The sequence below is a fragment of the Nipponia nippon genome, unplaced genomic scaffold (assembly GCF_047370975.1).
Source record: "Nipponia nippon isolate SJK-2023a ecotype South Korea unplaced genomic scaffold, ASM4737097v1 scaffold_5, whole genome shotgun sequence".
Taxonomy (NCBI): Eukaryota; Metazoa; Chordata; class Aves; order Pelecaniformes; family Threskiornithidae; genus Nipponia; species Nipponia nippon.
Genome location: NW_028262369.1, coordinates 94,196,978 through 94,219,776, shown reverse-complemented (window position 1 = coordinate 94,219,776; position 22,799 = coordinate 94,196,978). Strand labels below are relative to the sequence as shown.

General features: G+C 40.3%; 1 protein-coding gene and 1 long non-coding RNA gene across 6 annotated transcripts in view; one reads left to right on the top strand and one right to left on the bottom strand.

Annotated features, from left to right (window-relative positions):
* The window catches only part of SPOPL (speckle type BTB/POZ protein like), a 37,948-nt gene extending 16,368 nt beyond the window's left edge, over nucleotides 1-21,580 (bottom strand). For all 5 annotated transcript variants that reach the window (XR_015699043.1, XR_015699042.1, XM_087733481.1 and 2 more), the window contains exons 1-5: nucleotides 21,304-21,580; nucleotides 3,895-4,029; nucleotides 3,598-3,719; nucleotides 3,172-3,323; nucleotides 213-340 (exon numbers count right to left, since the gene is read on the bottom strand). Coding sequence is in view for 3 of the 5 variants with exons in the window: in XM_087733481.1 (XP_087589607.1) it covers nucleotides 213-340; nucleotides 3,172-3,323; nucleotides 3,598-3,719; nucleotides 3,895-3,972 (480 nt within the window). In the remaining 2 variants the exon portion in view is untranslated. The remainder of the gene's footprint in view (nucleotides 1-212; nucleotides 341-3,171; nucleotides 3,324-3,597; nucleotides 3,720-3,894; nucleotides 4,030-21,303) is intronic.
* On the top strand, nucleotides 21,573-22,323 carry LOC148052389 (uncharacterized). Its single transcript, XR_015699044.1, has 2 exons — nucleotides 21,573-21,717; nucleotides 21,897-22,323. It is a non-coding gene; the product is annotated as an uncharacterized LOC148052389 (long non-coding RNA).
* The last annotated feature ends 476 nt before the right edge of the window (nucleotides 22,324-22,799 follow it).

Genomic DNA, 22,799 nt, shown 5'->3' with positions numbered 1-22,799 from the left:
TTCAGACTTATTCTACACTTCAGTGTACGTGTATGAAAAAACAAAATACAATGCAGACAAAGCAAGGAAATGTGTATCTTACCATATTTATAGTTTACAGAAGACAACTTTTATAGCACATTACTGTTTAAGTCAACATAAACCTCTATTTAATAGAGCAGAAAATATTTTATTTAAAAGCTTACCACTTAAAAAAAACAAACTATACTCACCTCACAAAATAATGTAAGCTTGTCATCTGGCAGAAGACCATTAGCTTCATCTAGTAAAAAATCTCTTCGGATAAATTTCTTAAAACCCCAGTCCTTGCCTTGCACAAATCGATACGCTCTTTGGCTTTCTGATAAAAAACGTTATGTACAAATAAAGCAAGTTAAATAAAAATATCAACAAATAACAACACCTAAAAATTCTATATTAAGACTAAGTGTTAACCCAAAAATGAATCAATTCAACACATTTGGATCACGTGTGTCACATTTTTAGGAAACCCACAAATGATTAAAACTTTTTTCAACGTTGTAATAGTGTTATTTTATAAAACACGTGACAGAACTCAGTAGAGCACGATTTGCAGTTCAAACCATATCATCTCCTTAGATGTTATCTTAGGCACCATCCAGCAAGAGAGGAGTTTTTCAGTTAATGTTTAAGAACCCCACTATGTCAAAACAGAAACTGTTCACAGGGAAGTACCATTACAATGAATTTGTCATCACAAATGCATTCTGACAACACTTCTGCAGTTGTCATAACAATCTGTTTTGACTCCTTCCTGAAATGAAAAATCTTGTTTCACAGGTTGAAATTATTTTGAAATACAGTAAAAGCATTAAAAAAAGCAAAACAGAAATAAAAGCTTTCAAATAACAAACTATTTCTTTGGTCATAGAAAGATACTATTTATATTTACCTTTTAGCCATAGGTATGAGAGTTATGGTTTTTTAATTCATCAGATTTGCTAATTATATATAGAGACAGCATTCTTCTACAACGTCCAAAATAAAGACATCAGGAAAGTGACTTCTCTACACTACAGTTAACTTGGTAGCTTTTACTGTTATCAGCAAGAACCAGTGTTAACCCTCTGAAATTAAATGATCAGTAACAATTTAAGTATACAAAACTACAAAAATAAAGCAGCATAACAGTGTAAATGTATTTTTCTTCTTTCTAATAAAGTTAAAATGTTAGTTCGTTACCTATTTTATACACAGCTCCATCACTTGAAGCAGCAGTCTATGCATGAATTATCAATTTACAAAGGACATCTACAGTCGGGCATCATTATACTGTATAAACAAAACCAGCACATCTCCAGAAGCAGATGGTAAATGGCTGGGAAGTCCAAGAAATAAGATTTCTGTTGGTAATTTTCCAAAATTAAAAGATGTTTATAATTCCTGTAGTGCCAAATACAGGATAGCTACTATAGCAGAAACTGAAGACACATCTACTCATGGAATTTTTGGGTTTTAGCACCTTGTGATTTTTAGCATTTCAAGTACCACTTGGCACATAATGTTCAGATTCTCAAAATCCTTCCATCCTCCATTGCATGTCCCTCATTTAGGACAGCATTACGAAGAAAGCTCTTATACATTTTCTGGGAAATCAGCACAACGGAGTGCCTGCCTTGCAATGGATGATGAGCCAGCTGAGAGGTTATGGGTCAGGATTAGAAGGCAGACCAACGTGAGCGAAGTTGTGCTCAGTTTCTGCTACAAACCTACTGATCAGGAAGAAATAGGTGACTGGCAATCGTGGTCCTGGTGCAGAAATGAACAAGAGCCAGCAATGAACCCCTAAGGCAAAAAAGGGACCAGCAGGATCTAGTTAAGCACTAGAACGGGTTGCCCAGGTAAGTTGTGGAATCTCCATCCTTAGAGATATTCAAAGCACGACAGGTCCCAAGCAAACTGCTCTAGTTGACCCTGCTTTCAGCAGGGGGTTTGGACTAGACAGCCTCCGGAGATCCCTTGCAACCTCAACAATTCTGTGATTCTATGATTATCCCAAAATATTTTGTGATGCACACACTGCAGTTTCATTTAATTACATACACCAATCCACTACTGGACTGGAAAATTGTCTCAAGCCAAATGTATAGAAATGCAGCTTTGTTCATATAAGCTACAGAACCAGGAGGCTTGCAGGGATTAAAGCAATCAACTCCATCAGTGGAAGAGGATAAATATAGTGAAATATATACATTTACTTTCCTTCCAAGAAGCCCAACCATTTAATTTTTAGATTTGAACTCAGTTATTGTGGATTTACTTTAGAGATTACAAGTGGGCCTAGTTACATAAGGAGACAGTAGCATGAACTCTGGGTACGAGTACTTCAGAACTATAGATTTTTCCAAGAAATTCAGAACTTGCAACAGAACAGACCCTGCAAGATATCTTAAGTCCCGGAACAGGAGGAGGGAAGAAAAGTAGACAGATTCTTCATACGCAGGACTAGCAACAGCATAAATTCAGTGCAGACCAGCATTAAATTATGCATTTTCATGAGAATTCCAGCTTTCCCAAAAAAGTGTTTCCAATCAAGGTTGTCCTTGTAAGTTTGAAACTAGGAGCCATACATTTTTCATATCAAGAAGGCAATTAAATCAAATCACCAATTATTTCAAAGTCTTCTAATTCCTTGGGTACCTGGCTCATGTTTTTAAACTGATTACAGTGTAAATCAGATGAAATAGACCAAAACATTGTAAAGGAGTGTCTAAAAAAAAAAAAAAACAAAAAAAAAAAAAAAAAAAAAAAAACAAACAAACACCACAAACCAACCATGCATGTTTATCCTAATTAACAATGGAAATCAAACACCTACTTCCACTGTAGCTAGAAACAAGGAAATACACTCCCCTACTAAGAGGAAGCAAGAATAATCTGCTAGAAAAGTTAAGTGACAAGAAACTGGAGTGACAGCAGTTAGTAATGCACTGTAATTTATACTGCTCAGGACAGAATTAACACAGCTCAGTGATCAGAACTGTGTGAAACATGAACAAGATTTTTAATTACATTTCTAAAAGGACATTAAAAAATATTTTCAAGTTTATCTCAGTATTAAATTCTATTGTCAACTGAAAAAAATTACAATGTTGATTTTCTTCGGGATGTTCTTACAAATCCACATGCAATACATTAAGATTCCCTTACCCATTGCTTTTGTTTCTTCTCTTTTAGCATTCAGCAGGGAAAATTTGAATTTTGCTCTGACTTCACTTTTTGGACAACTAACTAAAAGCAAATATAATGACAGGTAGTCTTTGCTTTCATCGTCTAATCCCTTTGGATTCACTCTCAGGCACCTGAAAGAAATGCAGAAATTGTACATTTTTAAATCGTACCCAGAAAAAAATCAGAAATATTTTTATAAGATACAATGATACATGCTACCGAAACCAATGGTTCCCTTATGACTGTTGAAACTTTGAAATTAGAACCAACCCGTACCTATAGTAAAACTTCAAGAAATGTCCGAGTTTTAATATTTATTTGCAATTTAACTTTGCAACTTTTGCGAGTGGAAAAAAAAAACAAACAAACAAAAAGCCAAAGCAGTTGCTATAATAAAGACCTTACCATTTCATTTTGTCATTTGGCCCTGATGAAAAGGTAGAACTCTTTAAAACTTCACCCATTTCTTCTCGGCAAAAACTGAAGTTATTAATGGTCCACATGTAGGAAAATTTTACTACTTTAACCTGAACAAAAGATGTAGAAAACGTCAATAAAATTTAACTTTCCTACAAGCATTAACTATGAGAACTAGTTAGACTGTCAGCACAACTCAATATTTTTAAGGTTGTTTTTTGTTTTGTTTTGTTTTTTAAATTATTATGACTAGAAAATAAAGCCATTGGAATTTATGTAGATTACCTGTGTGTAACACCAGCTTTCAGCCACAGGTCCACTGGACATCTCCCCAGGAGGAGGTGGGGTGGGAACCCTTGACATTGCCACTTATTGCAGGTTTATAGTATCAAGATAGCAATCCAAACTTCAGTAATTCTCCTAAAAAAAGTAATTCATATATTTTGTTCACCCTTTTTAAGTGTGGGAAAAAAATCATATTTTGATATCCATATTACTGCGTTTACTAAACGATGCATCTGAAAATTAAACTTGAAAAAGAGGACAATGGTTTTGGTATTTAGACAAGCTAGGTGTCACACATGAATGACCACTTGTACTCAAAATCTGCAGGCTTAATCCTCACGGAATACTTTATAAAAGCAAGTGCCTATGCATCATACAATAACACTAACGACACTATTTCGACATCACCTCTGCAAATTACCACCTTGAACACTCCAGTCATGTTATAGCTTTCTTCAGGATCTTCTCCTTTGATTTGGGGAGTAACTAGGGCCCTGTGAGCACTCAGGCATTAGTACCAAAGTGTTAGCTGCCCACACAGGCATAATTCAGTCCTGGAAGAGCACCTAGCCACCTGGGAGCAGAATAGGTTCAAACACTCCTAGGATTTCTCAAGGGAGGGTAAGAAACTAAACGTGCATTTAAAGTAGTATTTTCTTCACACTTCTTTCATGGTTGCCTTGTGTCTTTAATGCCAACAGCTTCAACTGAAGAACTATAACCACCACAACCATGTACTCACTCCCTATCAAAGCACAAAGCTGAAAAACAGTTTAAGTCAACTCACCAACTCTGAAGAACTTTCTAGTAGCAAATAAAGCAATTTTGTTACAGATTATTACCTAACAGAGCACTGCAATTTCTCCTGCCCATCAGAAATTGAGTCACATGCTCAGATTCATCACATCAAGCTACAGACACATAATTAGTCAGCCTAGTTGCACTAGCCTTTGTACATAGCTAATGAAAGAAGGCGGGCCTGTCAGAGGGTTAGCTCTCGGTTACTGGGCTGACTCTCATTTCAGTAGGGTTTGCCATCATCTTTAGACAGGTTCCTGCCAGAAGCACAGCTTCCCACTTAAGCAGCTCCATTAAGTTGGTAAAAAAGTGAAATGAACCCTGATCAAACGGATGAAAGTCACAATTGTTTCTGCCACAGAACATTTTCTCTCTTAGTACAGAAAGCTTCTTTAAACATATCCTGCTACCACTAAAGCAACATCAGAAGTCTACAGTCCTCCTGCAAGGTTTCAGTGCTTCACCACATAGGTCTTTTTACTTGTGATAGAACAGCATTAGTTGTCTTACTGAAAAGACGCGATTGCACACCAGTAGTCAAGTTGGAACTCTTCCTCTGGGGATGGGCAACACACTTAGAAACAAGTTTTATGCAAACATTGGTAAGAAGACATTGCAAGACCACATACAACTCAGTCACGATGTGAACAAGTTTATTATCCCTACGGGAAGAAGAACCCTCTGCGAATCACTACGATCCTCAGCGGATTCTTTCCCTCCTGCCTTTCTGGTACCTCTCCTCACTCATTTGCGATATCAATCAGCCCTTCCACATTAAAGCCTGCTGACATGGGAATTGCTCAGAATCACAAATGTATAAAACCTTGAGAACAAAACTAATTCTCAGCTTTTAATCAGATGAGGAAGCAGATGCTATATAATCAGATCTCTACTAAAAGATCTACTGTGACAAGATGAAAAAAAGCATTGAAAAGCTCTCCTGCAAGATATGGATCGTTGAGACATTCAAGTGTAATCACAAATACAATTCAGCTGCCACTCATAAGTGCCATAAATAAATACAAGTTTTATTTGGAAAGAAAAGTCAATCTTCAGTACTTAATTAGTACTTTCCATAAATGAAAACTATAACAAACAGCCACCCTAAATTTAAGGCAATGAAACTTGTTTGCCCCATATTTTTTTAAGCAGGAATTGCATGTATTGCAGAAGCTGTGTTTACACAGATTTTGTTTACAGGTTTACAACTTATTTTGGTTCTCTGTACAGAACCACCCACAGTAAAATTCCTGGGAAGGATACATGTGAACACCCCTCTTTCATAAAGCAAATATTAGTACTTATATTATCATTATTTCTGGAAGCACATCCTATTTAATGGTAACAACTGAAGCTGTTATCCAAATACATGACGGATTTTATAGAGAACCATATCCTGAAAGTGTCAGAACAGCTTACCTCACCTTTACTGAACCTGTTTGCTTTTCTTCAATTCTCCAAAGCTAAAAAACAAAAAGAAATACTGCCCATTCCTTATTTTGTCATTTGCATGAGATGCACAGGACTGTCTCATCTCTGATCTGTTCCTCAATTCTTTCAGTACATTAGACCAGCCAGCTCCCAGTAACCATGAAGGAGCAGCAGATCTGAGCCAAGTTTGCTCCAAAAGGGTCTCTAAATTGAAAAAGGCTGAAAATAACTGCTGGATAGTATCCTCTTTAGAAAGTGTCCAGTGACCTTATGCCAGCTACCAGTAGTTATCTGCCCCCTCCTGTCTCACAGCTAAATCAGCTTGATTCACTGAGAATTTAACTCTAAGCCAAGGTGGTTATTTTCCATTATTTTCAGGTCAGCCTGCTGCCCTGTCCCTGTGCCTGTTCTACCCAGGGCATTTGTACTTCAGAGGCTGCTTCCACCTGGTGCGTTACATTTATTATTTATTTCAAGTTCTGACAGAAGCCATGATTTTACATGTACACTTTTCAGATCCTTCTGAATAGCTTCAGCTTTTTGTAAAGTTTCTCATTACAGTATTAGGACCAGACAACTGATTTTCCTGAGCTCCTGATACATCCTTAAGGAACAGATTTGTCACTCACTTTTTTTGGCGTCGATTTACTAAGCCAATTAAATTTTTAGATTGAGAAAACTGGGAGAAAGCAAGAACTTTGAATAGTTTGATAGCATACTGGGAGCCTGCATTGAGGAGCAGTCTTTTTTTAAATATGCCTGTATGCATAATTTCAAAAAAAGTAAAACCAATCAACAGCAAACTGAGCAATGGAGAACAAATAAACAGAGCATCGGATGCTCTGTTAAGACATACCAAAAGACTGCCAGACAACAGCAGGGAAACAGTTTAGCAGTACTGCTGATCGGCTCCTCACTTTACTAAATCCATTAATCAGGATTTGGGTGGGGACATGGGGATATTTACCAGAACTACAAGGCAAAAGAGAACACAAGCTTCAAAGATGTTATCATCAAGCCTAGAGGTGTTTGGGGAAGGAAGGATTTTTTCAGTCTCCAGGCTGACACCCAGACTTGAGTGGGCCACCACGTGCCTTACCCGCTTCGTGCGGCCACCGAGGGCTACCAGGGCGAAGCGGACCTTGCATAGGCAGACTGCAGGTGAGAAGAAAGATGCACCTACACACTCACCCTTTGTTGTACGTACTGTACTCTGCCTGGGGAGAAGACTAAATACTACTTTGAAGAACGTGTTTATGAATCATTGATTAGCCACTGTCATCAGCTCCAACAAAAAGGTTTTTCAAGTACCAAACCCTCATCACAGCCTATTAGATCAAATGGTCGGGAACAGACAGAGCAGTTCACAAAACCGGTTGGAGAATGACTGGGCAGAATTAAATCAATGAAGCACAGGAAGGCAGGCCTGTTATCTGTAGGACGAAACAACTCAGAGGGACAATATTCATGCTAGAACCTGCATTTCTTCCTCTGCAGGCTACCAGGAACAAAGCATCAGAGGTGACAGGACATTATCAGGTAATACCTCCAAGAGTTTTCAGGCAATGCCATGCCTGTCTGGACAGGGCTTAACAAACCAGTCAGTGTGGCCATTTTGCCAGGCAGAAGTCTCTGACCATCAGAGGAAACAAGCACTGGGAACACTAAAACAAATTGTAATGGATGAGGGCAAAAGAAGTTTCTGCCTTCCCAAGTAGAAATTAGAGATGCATGTTTAAAGAGTGCTTTCACTGTCTTACTTCAGAAGAGGAAAGAAAAGCTCAAAGGTATTTTACTTAACATGTACTCCTAGACCCCAAACACGATGCGCTTATCACTTCTACTGGTCTCTTAAGGCATGCATTGGTTTCACCTGCTAATCACTCTGCCAAATAGACCAGTCTCTGTTAAATCAGGCTCTTCACAGAGCTGAGCACTACTGACAGAGCAGTAGGGGGCAAGTTGGTAGAGATAACATGAAAAAAGTGCTTTCTCAAAGCACATTTTATTTAGGAATTGACCAAAGTACTTTCTTATTCAAATATTTGTGTTAAACTTCAAGCCATCTGAAGTTGATTATCTCTAATTACCTGCACACAGAGTGTAAAGAAAGCATGGGCTACCTTCCATAAAACATATTTACACTGAATTTCATCAAAAGCTGTTTCAGCTATTTTCCTAATTTTTAAGTGATCTTAAGATTCAAAGTTACTTCGTAGACCAATATAACATGAATTCCATCAGGCAAACATACTATCTTCTTTCCCTTCCCAGAAATTGAATATTTGTCAACATTATCCTAAATAAAGTTACTTTTCAACCTCTTAGAGCTAGACAAGAATGCATTCTCAGTCTCTTACATCTTGTGTTGGAATCATCTCAACAGCTTTTTCACTGAAAAAATGACTAGCTTAAGAAAGTACCACATGCATATAAACACACAAAGAGGAATTTTCTACTCCCTCAATAATAAACCCACAAAACACTTCATAAACCTATTTGAAGAATTGCCCTAAGTGTTAACACAATCTTTTGCCAGCTCTAGGGTCTAAGAGCAGAAGCTTAGTATAACAACTATATCCTAATAGTTCTTTCAGAGTAATAACAGTGTTAACAGGCACGCACAAGCAGGTGTGCATGTTAACCAGTGACCATAGTAATGTTTTATCTGTGTATTTCAATAAGGTATTACAGTCAACAAACTCCGGGAAGGAATGGCTAGATAAACTGCCTTCTGCAGGGCATCCAACACAGCCCGAAAGTCAAATCCAGCCTGCCAGAATCCAACCCACAGATCAGTTCACCAAGCAAATCAGTGACACTGTCCTGCTCCCTCAAAAGCGAGAAGGAAGGCGCTTTGTGAAATGGATGGTCAGTTCCTGCCGACCCTCTTCTCTCCGCTATCCCTTCTTTCCAGGGCTTGAGCCTCCAGGATCAAAGTTCCCCCCCCTCCCCAGGCTGTCAGTATTTTGACACATCATAGGACTTCCAACATGTCATCACACCCAACAAACTATTAGAAGCACTTAACAGCTAATGTAAAAGTTAGAGTAACTTACTGTCTAAGAGTGACTGGTATCAATACCATTTAGCAGTCTCTAAGGAAGGCCTAATAAATGACCATACCAACAAATCCCATGTGCATGTATTGCATATTCCACTTGAACGGTGACAGTCTCTTCCTGAACAGGGCTGAACATTTCAATAAATGCAAGGCTGATACGAATTAACTTTTTTTTTCCTCCTTTGGAAATACTGATATTTCATCACTGGCTGAAATAAAAGATCACCTTCCGAAGGTTAACTGGCAAGTAACACCCTGTTCCTCCAACTTTTTATTGCTAGTAAATCCATAATTCAGAAACCAAATACAGTTTGTTTAATTGTACAGCCAAAACTTTGAGGTTTTAAAAAATCTGAAGTGAATAAGCCTTCCATTCAATAAAATCAGTTTCCAAAAAACCCATTCAAAATAAGCATGCTCTAGCTGCAGAGGTACTGATTTTACTTCCTCTCATTAAACAATCACCAGTGAATAAAGTATTATATAGTATTACATATTATAAGTAATATGTAAGTATTATATATAATACTATTTATCAGTATTTGTTATTCAAGAAATCAGTTGTGTTTTTTAAATTACTGAGGAGGCAAATTCTTGGGAAAAATATTGAATTGCTTTAAGGTTCACTACCTTATCAGTTCTTGGGTGAGAGAAAACATATATGAAGCTAAAGATGGAGGAAACAAACCAGATCAAAATGGTTAAGTCTGAAGTGAAAGACATTTTAAGGCCCAAGACTAAGTTACTTTTGCACCCCCCCATCTGAAGCAATGCTCCAGTTGACTTACGCCATTCTAGGCAGCATCAACTTATGAAGGCCAAACTGTTTAAGAGCCAAGAAAGCCATGCCCCTTTCTCCTTGGTCACAGAAGGACTTGTGTAACAGCCACCCATTACCTGGGTCATGCGTATCCAGGAGCATGAAAATCCTGTGGCTGATTAAACTGGCTTGAATGCTGCTCAAATCCACACAAGAGACATTATCTTTCTCGCCAAATCTCAGAGACTTTAAAAAATATCCAATTGAAGAGAGAAATTAACCATTTTTTTCTGTTTAAGAGTTTGTCTTGCAAGTCGATTATGCTTACAAAAATTCATAAGACATTACTAGTAGAAAAAAAAAATCTGAACTTCGTAAAAGATAGGATTGTTTCTTAATTAGCAGGATTTGCATCTCTTCACAACTGACCCTTTTGAAAGAATTGCTGCATATTTCCTATATAGCTAACTATTAAACTAAATTTTCTGCTGGATGATACACAGCACAGTAACAGACGTTTGAAAGGTCTATTAAGCATAGGCAGTTTTCCAATTTGTTCAGTATCATTTCCTTTTCTGAAAACAGACTCAAGATATACCTAGAAAATTTAAACACGGTGTTTAGTATTTATTGAATGTAATCCCTACCTATCACTGCAACATTTGAGTGAACAGTATTATTAATTTTTAAACAATTGTAGTCATATGTACTCACCCCACTAAGTTAGAAAAACTGTAAGTGGAGGATATACTACATTTTACAGTATTTGTAGTACTTCTAACATACAAAATGTTTCCTTTTCAGGGCAAGCAGAAAGGAATAGCAGTTGGGCTATGCACAGAAAACCCGATGATGTTTACTGAAGAAATGAGAGGTCTGTAACAGTTAAAAAGAAAGTGTTGTTGGTTTTTTTTTTAACATGATATTAAAAAAAAAAAAAAAAATACTTATTTAAGTATATGTTTGCTTTGGAGCCACACAATAGCAACCAAGTTTACACAAACCTAAACCAGCTTTGGGGCTTAAATCATAAGCTCTGGCTGCTCCTATGTGTTTCAAGCTTAAGATCTTACTCTTGCCATCCACCAGCTCCGCTGGAAGCTAGCGCCCAGCCAGGAGAAACACACACACTTCAGCACCCACACCACAAGCCAACTCATAACCCTCTCCACACTTCTCCAGTGAGAAAAAAATACTACCCTGGACTGGACCATGACATCTGAAAAGCTACGTGTACATCCCCTGCCACCCCTGCTCCAGAGACAGTAAACTACAGTAGAGACAGGGCAGGCAGCTGGGGTCAGAACCATCTTAAAAGAGCTGCAACTAAGACTCCAGAATTTAAAAGCACATCCTCGAGGTGGTTCCAGCAGAAGAGCCCAGCAAGGCAAAACCCAGCCCGTGTGAAATGCCCAACTTTTCAGGAGGATGGTGGTGCAGCTATAACTGATAACACTGAAGTCAGCAGCTCAAAATTAGCAAGATTGCACTATGAGTTGTAAAAACTGCAAAGCAACATGTAATTTTGTAATGAAAAGCAAAACATGTAATTTTCAGGCTTTTCTCTGAATTTTCTTTCCTATCCTAAGCCTTTGAAAAACAAAGTTGAGTTTCACCTCAGCTAATAGAAAACCTAGTGCCCAGCAGAGCTTGAACTGTAACTGTCTAGTTTACATCATCCAAGCTTATTAATAAAAATCCCTCAGCATTAGCCTTGCATTATTGTTCTGTAATGTAAGAAACACATTGCACTCCTTTATTAGATAACCTAGACCATTCCCTACAGGAGTCATCTATACGTTTCCCTGGAGAAGAAATGCAAGGTTATTTCTTAAAGCATATTTCAATTTCATTGCCCAGTCTAGTTTTATGGGACCCAAAAGATGGGTATTTCCACCACGATTCCTCTTGGGAAGCTATTCTATTGGAATAATCTATTGCTATTGGGTTTTCTTCCTGGTATACAGCCAAAGTGATCTTTTCCCCTCCTTAGTTCCACTCCATTACTCTTACTCAAACAAATCCCTGGCATGTGAAAATATATTAAATGAAGACACTTTTTCCCCTAAATACTTCAGGTACACACAAGAGTTCACCAAACTGAAAATGCTAATCTTAACTTTCATTTTTGCACGTGAAACAAATATCCATATTAGCCAACAGAAAGTTGACTATAATTGTAACAAAAAATATCTTTTCCTCCAGCAGATTCACCGTTAGTTTGGGGTGGTTTGTTTTTCTTTTTAAATTCATAAGATTTGTCAAAAGCACCGGACTATACTCTCTGGAGACAGGTGCTTCATTTGCTGCAGAGAAGTTGTACGGAGCAACAGCAGCATAACCTCTCCTCATTAACCTCTGCTGATTATCACCTGGAAAGTTCACGTTGCTTTCAGCAGCCAAAAGTTCATACTCACAGATGTTATCAGCAGAGGGTTTTGATCATTCATTTCTTGCCTTATTACCTATCATAGCAAACGGTGGACAAATTTGAGCACACGGCTGCACCTTCATGGAAATGTTGAGAGGTACAGCTTGTCTCAGGCCTGTTCTACGCCTCTTACCAAACCACTCACAGAGTATTACACTTTGTGCAAAAAACAATTGATACTTATATGCTAGAAAACAAAACAAAAAAAACCAACAAAAAACCTCACCCTTCACATGATTTCCAGACCCCAAAACTCAATTCTGCCAGAGGACCAAACTGCACTTGACGCTAGTTCTCCCAAACAGACTTGTAACTGAATTAATTTCAATGGCCTGGGTATTAAGTTTCATCCACAACCATTCATTAGGCAACATCCTAGGAAAGACAGGTAGGTCAAGAGGCAGAGCTGCACACTCACTTGCTTTGGTGAATATGAAGTAGGAATCTCTGAAAGCTTAGCTATATGAAGACCTGGTGAAAGCCACCAAGACAAGCCAAACTTGACATCTCGGTCTTGGACTGCAACTAAACAGGTTCACACACGCAGAGGTAGAAAAGAAAATCCTAAAAGTTCAGTCTAATGGAGACTGGTTTATAGAATCATAGAATCACTGAGGTTGGAAAAAGACCTTTAAGATCATCAAGTCCAACTTCTGAAGTCCAAAGAAGTACACAATTTCTCCTGTTCTATTGTTTCAAAAACATCCAGGTATTGGTTGTTTTGCTTACGCTTTTGGATTTAAGAACAATTCCAGAATAATCTGCTTCAGCTCCATTTTCCACAACAAAAGTGATTCAAACCTTTGCAGTTTCCTACAACTTCTCCCACTTACAGCACAGTCTTACCTACTCAAGATACTAGAAAATTTTCAAAGTATCTCTTAACTCTCTAGACAGACAAGTTGAGCAAACTCAGCAGTCATAAGCTTTTCAAATTATGGATTAGAAACCGAGTCCAGAGACCAAAATCAGTATTCGCATTTTTTCCTCACAAAGGCTTTTTCTTTAGAATTAGTTTGAGCGCTAAAAGATTTCTACAGCTTTCAATTTCCATGTAACCATTTGATGCCTCACAAGAAAAGACTACTCAGCAATAGCCTCTTCTTGCTTTGCACCACCAAGCCCTGCTGCTTCGCCAGCAGTTGGGACTGCAGAACTCACTGCTCCGATACGCAACCCCGGACTGCTGACCCACGGTGAGAGGGAAAGGGAGCAGGGGATGGTGCAGTTTACTCCACATCAGGCTCCTCTGCTACAGGCCTTTCTCCAAAAGGCTAACATGTCACCTGCTCACTTGACAAAACCTGTGCAAACTCTAAGCATTAAATTGTAAGACAATATTCAAAACTATAAGAGAAATGCTGTCTTGCAAGAAGTCCTAGCCACCAAGGTGTCAATGTGTAAAATCTTACTCACACCTTCTTGAACAGGATGTTTGCTCACTTTTTTCCCCTCTCCTTAGCACAGTCTCCTTATGCCATCAGTTTGCTCCTCTACAGGTAGATTGTTTTACTGAAGTTTAAAAACAGCAGCAAGGTAAACACAATGCAAACAGGCTGGCATAGGGCTACTGGGGTGGCCTGGTTAATCCAGGCACGGTTAAGCAGATCTCAGTTTGACAAAAGCAACAAGGTTGATAAAAGGCAGTAAATTCTATCAGACCAAACCCTCTCTTCATAAGCTGCTTCAGCTGCCTTCGAGAGGCTCTTGCCAGCAAAATACTCCACAAACCATGATGCCGTGAACTACTACTGCAACCAGTTGTCTTGTTACCAGAAGCGGTGCCTCCAGAAAGCGTGTCGCATGGGCTGCGGACCGCCCGGGCAATGGCCCAGACATCTACGCTTGAATAAGCCAAATACTCCTCCTTGCTTTGCCGATGCCCTAGCACAGTTGGGCTTGCAAAGTCCTCCATGGGCTATGGCAAGTAAATAGATTTGGTTTCATCTTCGGTGCCGTCAAATACGGCAGACTAAATGCGGATGCAAGTCTGCTGCTTTTTGCCTCTGTCCATGAGACACAACCCCGCTGTGAATCATCCTGATGAGGCTGCCTCGTTAAATGTAATGCAGTGCAATGCCCATGGTGCAGCCACAGAAAATTGCTTTCACAAAAAAGAAAAACAAACAGAAGGAAAAAATGCAATTTACTATCAGGAAATCAAGAAGTCTGCTAACACCAAGTGACGAGCTGATCTTTAAAAGTGACTCTGAAAACCTCTGTGAAGGCCTAGACACTATAATTTATTGGTAACCCAGACTAACATTTGATAATGCTACTGCCATATATTTTTCCTCTCACCACTCAGTGAGTGGAGTCTCACAGTTGTTGGAGGGGACAGCACATTTCCAAACGCAACTGGTATTTAAATTATTAAAAATGATGCCTGCCCTGTAAAACAGTATTCAAAACTACTGACTACAGGATAAAGGGTGATTTTTACTTGATAATCTTATTAGTATAACTAATCATAGCATCTAACTCTGGATACAAAGTTTACCACATACAAATTTCAAGCAGGTTACTACCCATGTAAGCTTTTCTTCCACCTCTACTTATATCATGCTTCCCACTCCCCCCCCGCTTTTTTTTTTTTTTTTTTTTTAAGGGAACAACCACACTTTAGGAGAACATTATTGATAATAAGGCACCTTTTGCCATAAGCAAGACAGGAACTCCCCTAATCAGAAGCGTCTCATGGGATATAATAGTATTAATTCAAGTCTTCCAGATGTATTTTTTACTGTATTTTCTCCTCAGATCAACCACCTACCCACTGTATTTTGCAAAACTTGCAAAAATGTATTTATGCAATCTTCTTCAGTGTACAAAGTTTCAGTTTCCTGTAAACTGTATCACCCATTGCAACACAAATATTCTTCTGCTGCCATTTTAAAAAGTTTGTTTGCTATATGCAGATAAGTAACAAGCAAAATCTAGATTTCATACATTCTATTCCTCTGAAACCACCATATGCCAAACGCAGTACCAGACCTAAGAGTAAGATCACACCAACTTCTACAGTCAGTACAGCAACGTATTATATTAACCTACAATTACCCAAAGAAGCTAGAGATTTCAGACAATTTGGTTTCTAGTATAACATTTCCAGAACTGAAATAGTATGACTCAAGTCTTTAAATGAGTTCATACAGACTGTAAGCAGAACTTTCCGAATGCGTTAAAACACACCTAAAATAGGTACAAATCCAGATGTATGCAAATAATTGCGGAATTAACTTCACACACATCACAGACACAACACGTTAGTTGAAATGACTGTATTTTGTCCTCTGTTACAAGAACAGTTATTCAGTTTGATATGTAAATATCAGTGTGACCACTGGTACATACGATGTTCTTAAAAAGGAGTTAAAGTCTAATATTATCATGATATATTGCTCCATCCCAGAAGCTGAAGCAAACTATATTAAGCACTAGTTACCTAAATTCATTACAAAACAGTTCTGATTTTATCTTCAAGAGTTTCAATTACAAACAAACAAGTGACTCTGAAATTGCACTCAGTTAACAAGGGATCCATCTGTTTTAAAATTTAAGAAAAACAGCCACCAAAGAGTGCTGTTTTGTTGCTGAGGTAACATCTACAGATTAAGTAATTCAGAGTCCTGTTGTGTTAAATGCTGCAGACAGTAAACAAGTGCCTCCTCTAAAGAATTTTAAGAAATTATTAGCTAACTAATCTGAATCATTAGATTAATACATTCAGTTGAAATAAAATCTAATTACAAGTCATTTGTTGCTTTGAGTGCTTAAACTAGTGATTTTTTTACTTAAACTCTGCATACTGAAAACGGCTGTCCTTCACAGGCTGCAGGCCATGCTGATGGAGAAAACAGATCCATTAATTAGAAACTGAATGTGAATAAAGCAAGCCAGGAAAATTAAAACTTTTGGGAAAAGTAGTTTTCCAAAGAAAAAGTCAACATGGAACTAGAAAGTATGACACCAGAGGAGAAAGTTATACCAGCTATTTCTCAGGCCAGAACGAGTTCTGCACTTACATGTAATTTCAGTTGTTCAGGAAGTAACAGCTGATGCAACTAACCCCAAGCCCTTTCAGAGACACCCAAGTCTAATTAATTTTCCAAACATTTAATACACAAGAAAACAAGCCATTATAAAGAAATCAAGTGCAAGTCATCGCTCCCCCCCATTCCCTTCATCTCCATTTGTAACCCTACTTATGCAAGTGACTTGACCAACGGGTAAGTGAGCTCTTGGGAGGGGATAAACATTAAAGGAGCCATCAGGAAGGAGGCCAAGAAAAAGCCTGGCTCCCAGGTTTCACCCAGCGATCCTCTCCACTGCACAGCAGAGGCAGGTACCACATTAAGAGGCTCCCACCCCATGACCTTCGGAAGTTTCCCAACTGCGGAGACATTTACTCCATGAGCAGCAGCACTGCCTATGCCAAGAGCTACTCTGTTGCATTCTCCCTGGCACACAATTGCCTTTTCTTTCTATAAAGCATTCAGCTAAATTACATGTCAAATGATAATGCACCTTTGAACTACTTAAGAAGTCAAGTCACAATATAGTGCAAAGAGCGACTGTCACGCGAAGGAAGGTGGATGGAACTGACAGGCTGTTCACTACTCGGTTGATAAAGTACCACTAATTAAAGGCTAAGCAGCTGTCCATTCTAAAGCAATCCTACAGAAAGAGTACAATCAAACTAGAGATTCAAATAATGCTTATCAGCTAAGTGAGCTGGGATCTGAAGTTTGTTTAATTAAAAAAGTTGTCTCCAAGAAAACCTTCACTGACACACAAGAAGTAAATTACCATCTCGCAAGTGCTCACAAAACCCACCAGCTTCATTCCATATATTTAGCAATGAAATCAAGGGAGAGCACGCTAGACATTGCTAACGCTTAAAAAAAGGTTACGAGTACCTACAGCAGCCTCTTATAGAGATGAGAGCTCAACACAGAAATTCTTCTCCCCATTCACCTAGCATTCACCTTTACGTGAAGTCCACTTTGAAATCACTTAGTCCATCTTTAATCTCTGAAGCAGCAGCATGGAAAAGAAACTAGCTTTTTTCACTAAAGCAACTGTCAAATTCTGGAAATAACATATTACATTTGTTATATGTCACCTATTTTTGACGATTTCCACAGAAAGAAAAAGTAACCAATGAAAAGTGACAAGTGTAATATTTTTCACAAAAACCAAATGATAAATGGCTGATGGGAGATACAAGGCAGTATGAAGGATAAGTAAACTAATTCAGGGAATTTGTACATGTGAGCTCTCTAGATTATTCCATGCCAATGAGTTTCTGAATCAGCTGAAAGAGTATCTCACTTTCCACTACGTTTCCTAAATGCTATATGCAAACACTGATCACAACAACGTTGACAGGTACCTGCGTGCTTGCAAAGTGATTCCTTGTAAAGAACAGGAAAAAAAAAAAAAAACTTTATAGCTGACAAAGAACAATTTTAAACCAGGTTACCAGAAACCACATCGGAAAGCTATTAAACTCGGGTAAAATGGAATCAAGAGAGTTGAGGGTTTTTTCTGTTTAAGCTTGCTCCAATACTGAACACATACTCCTGCCAAAATTCAGCCCCACCACACAAGTTGACTAGCTAAAAAATTACCAAAAAAATTAAACATTTATGCAAAACACTACACACTCTATCACATAGTATACACACTATTTAAGAAAGCCCCTGAACTAGGGCAAGTGACTGTCTTCTCTCAGTAACAACTACTACAACAACATCTAAATTGCCACTATGCAAATACCTCCACCCCTCATACAGTTGCAACAATTCTCCCCTAAGTACTGAGCACAAACTGAAGGAGAGATTTCCTGCTTCCATTTGAAGGGACAGTTCCAATAGAGTCCTTTTGATAGGGGTGGGACAAGAAAAAACAGAAACAAAGTGCCATGAGGACGTAAACTGGAAAGTCGCTCAAGAAATCAAAGCAAGGAAGAAGTCTCTTGTGAATATGCATGCATTTTGCAGAGGAAGGAAAGGGAACCAAAAGCTAAGATACTAAAGCCTCTTGTAGAGCACGTCTGACATGATGGAGCAGGCAACAGACAACCACTGAGGCAAGGGCCTTCTATTTTGTCCTACAAACGCAGGGCCCAGGACACACATGACAAAACACAGAGCCTGTTTGGCTACCCAATTGCTCCTCCTCCTCGTGAGGAGTGGGCTGCGTGTCCCTCCAACTTCACTATGCTAACAGACTTCTGAAACCATGCATTTCGCACAAGTTGATATATCATCAGTACATCGTTTTGCTGCCCTATCATTAGTTGACTGGATGGCATATTAGCTGATTTGATGGAGATGATTAAGGAAGCACTAACTGTGACTGTAAGAAGGCAAAGTGCTTTAACATAAGTTGTGAGGGAAGACAGGAAAAAAAAAGTGGGAGGGGAATGACACTGACGCTTTCCAAAGCATTAATGTTTTGATTCAGAGCACCGTATTTTGAAGATCACAGGATTTTATGATTACAAGTATCAGGTTACTGCTTTTAATGAGTGTAACAATCTCATTTATATTTCCTTACTCTTAGCCACGTTTTGGCAAATACACAAGAAGCAAAAAGGGCAGCATGTTGTAGACTGCTTTTTACAGAAATGCCTATAAGGAGCATACGAGCCTGTTGCAAAAAACTGTCAGAAAAAAATACCACAAACACTTGTTATCAACGGGGTGGTGGGGAGGAATGGAGTAGTTTTGTCATGCAAGACACACAGAAGCCTACTTCTGAGCATACCCCAGAATCTGGAAACAAATTCAACAGGACAAATTTCTAACTACAATCATTCCTACAAGGGCATAAGATGTAAAGAGAAAAAAGTGAACGGATAAGGGAGAGATGTGAGGAGATTGTATATGAAAGAGTGGGAAAACCAAGGAAGAATGAATAAAAAGAGAAGTCAATGAGATCTGTGTGCAAGTCTTAACTACGCTACCTATTACTGTCCTCAGCTGTTTCTTTTCTACGTTAACTTGTGCTGTTAATGACAACTGGTTTCATTACCTCTCCTGTATATTTATGTTTAGGTGCTTTCAAAGGCACAAAAATGAACACATAAACACAAGATACAGAAAAAAAAGGAGGAAAAAAGTAGTTTTATAATATGCGATTTCAGCTGAACATCCAAGAACTGTAAGCAGTACGCACTGACAGCTGAAATCAGTGACTAGGCCAGAAAAAACTTGGTGGCTTTTCAAATTCATTTTATATTTGTCCATAGCATATACAAGTTTTTAATAGCAACAAGTAGCTCACAACGCCTATGCAAGTTCAGAATGTAATTCTTTATTTTCACTGACAGTTTAAAAGCAGACGGCAAAGCACCAACGTTAAAAGTTTGGCAGAAAGCTGTTTCAACGCAATATAACACCAAGGATATTTCTGGATATTTAAAATCTCAGGTTTCCAGAAGAGAGTTAAAAGTAGTTTCTGGTGATGTACCAAACCCTGCCATGTTTGCAGCTTTATATACAAAAGGCTTATTGTTTAAAAATTATTTTCCCTTTCCCGAGCAAATATCCACTTACAGAGTGGGGGGGAAATACTATGCAGCAGACACACACTGGAAATCCTTCACAAACATTTATGTTTGTCCTAGTCACACATCCCAGAAGGCCCAGCTAGAGAAGCCAGGTAAAATACTTTCAGAAGTGACAGTGACTGCTAAGTGTCCCTCTAAGAAGGGATTTTTATTTCCAGAAATAATAAAGTTTTTAGTAAAAACAGAAAAAGGAACAAAACTTTTTCTTCTCTTTTTTTTTCTTAAACAGTTAAACAAAATGCCTTGGCAGTCATACAAATGGCTCAGCTTCAGCAGCACTGTGGTACAAATTCCTCTAACCATATGGGATATCTATCAAAATAATGCATTCTGCAGAACTGATAAGAATAAGGAATGACCCAGCTTGACTCTCACAGATTGTTCTTCCCAGCAGGAGGTTAGAAACAATCCTTTTTGTTCAAATACTATTTTTATAACTCTTCACTTGTTTTCTGAAATGGTGTTAAGAATATCTTCGTAAAGCAAGGCTACATTTTCAAATAAACTGTTGATCTCAGTATATTGCAGTTAAAAACATACTGTGAACTCATCAATAGCGCTCGTGTTATTTTCTTTGTTTCGTTTTTTCCCATTCTTTATGCTCCTTCTCAACTACCACTGCTCTCCAACAGTCTTAGTATGACGCAAATTTCACCAGACTCCAGCGAATTTCAGTAGATGACATCATCAGGTGAAAACCAGCGTTAGTCAACTCCACTTCCTGACCACGTATAAAATGGTGCGCGCAGCACAGATGAATCAAGCATGAGCTTTTTAAACATTATTCACTTGCTGCTACAGCGTCCCCGAAAGTTTGCCACGGCCCAAAGAAGGGAACCAAAAGGGAACCCCAATTTTTTTTTTTTTTCCTTACAAGATGAGAACTTCCCAGGACAAACTGTCACCTCGCAGTTTAGGATGATAAGAGCACACGCGGAAAATAAAATGTTAAAAGACTGTGTCCTAGGAACGCCTGCCGCAGCCGCGCAGCTGAAAGCACTCATGCCAAGGCCTGCACCAGCCCACTGCGGAGCGCGTCCTGCCCAAGGTATGGATTACATACGTGCAGACGCCACCAGCCACAAGGCTCCTCGGCGGGCGCCTGCCGGGCCCAGCGCCGGCTCCGAGGGCGAGGAGGCTACGCCGGAGCCCAGGCGAGGCGCCGGGCGGGCGGGGAGCGGCCCTGCCGGCAGCAGCGCGGCCCGAGGGAAGGGCCCCGCAGGCCGCTGCCCCGGCCAGGGCGACCCGGGCCCGCCCCGCTCCGCCGGCACAACAAAGGCCTCCCCCCACACACAGCCCGCCGCCGCCGCCGCCCCCCTCCTCCCCCGGCCCGGCCCGGTACGTACCGGAGCGCGGCGCTGGCTGGGCGGCGCGGCGGGTCTCATACTGCCGGGGCGGGGGAAGGCGTGACGGTCACCGGTGCCCGGCGGGAGGCGGAAGCGGCGAGGCCGGGCGGTGGCGGAGCCGCATCGCTGCCCGCGCCGAGCCCCGCTGCTGCTGCTGCCGCTGCCGCCCCTTCCCCGCGCTCAGCACCTCACGGCTCCCGTACGGCTCCTGCCGCCGCCGCCGCACTTCCGGGCAGGGAGGGGTCACTTCCATCCGGGCCCTGCGCGCGGCCCCGCCCCGGGGGCGGCTGAGGCGGTGAGGCGATGGCCGGGGCGGCCGCCAGCCCCCCGTCGCGTTTGGGGACCGGGGCCGGGGGGCTGCGGGCAGGGGCCTGGTGTGCGGAGGAGGCGGTGGGCGCCTCTGGAAGGCTCTGGGTGAGGAAGGGGCCAGGCGGTGCCGCGGCGGGGGAGCCCGGGGGTTTGGCGGGCGGCGGCGGGCGGGAGAAGCTGCCCTGCGGCAAGCGCCCGGTCATCACCCGCGCTTACCGGCTGGTCACGCTGCGGGGGGCACTTGGGGCTTCTGAGGAGGCTTTTTTAATTTTTTTTTTTTTCAGATGAAGTTAACCTGAAAACGACACTTGTGAACTCCATCGGCTACCAGGTATTAAGACCTGACAAGAACCAGCCCTACGCAACTGCTCCCCCACATACAGTGCTGATGGTGGGTCCTCAGCACCTCACCTGAGGCACAGATCTGGTCCACGCTCCTCGCCGGCACAGGCGTGGGCTTCGAGTCCTTCAGCGAACAGCTCCCTGGCTGGGACGCTTCTGTTCCCTCCCACGGACGTTCACCACCCGACAGTTTTGAGATGTGTCGCTCGGATCTGGTTCCTTTAGCCCAGGTGGAATGAACATCTCTAAATCATTGACAGATCTTCCTAGTTACTTCTAAAAATAAATGATGTTGTTGTAATTGTGAGTTTCATATACAGTACCGCAAACTTCTTTGTGGAGGGTTGGAAATAAAGCTTAAGCAATTTGTTTTGTTTTCTTTTTCTAAGGGCCAGGGCTTTAAGGAAAATATCATCTATGGAGACAATTACAATTCAGTGACACCTTAATTGCCTCCCTTGAGAACAAGTGCTAAGAATATGTATACACAGCATTGTGCTGCATAAGGATACCCAAGCTAGCAAGGTCTCAAAATCAATACAAACTGCATTAGTGAGGCACAGAGCCCTGGATAATTCATCCTGCAGAGAAAAACTGTGCTGACAGGGCCATACTGCTTTTTGTATTACTAGTTCCCTCCGAACTATTTCAGGAACTTGTCCAACATCACACTGTATTTTCAGATGGCTCAGCATTTTTCATTTGTGTGGAGTCTTTTTCATACCAGTCCTTGTAGGAAATAGCTTTACGGCCACAGGCAGGAATTACTCCATTTAGCTGAACAGGATGGTTGGAGGAGGACCAAGCTGTTAGCTTTTATGTGGCCCATTACTTAGAAGAAAATG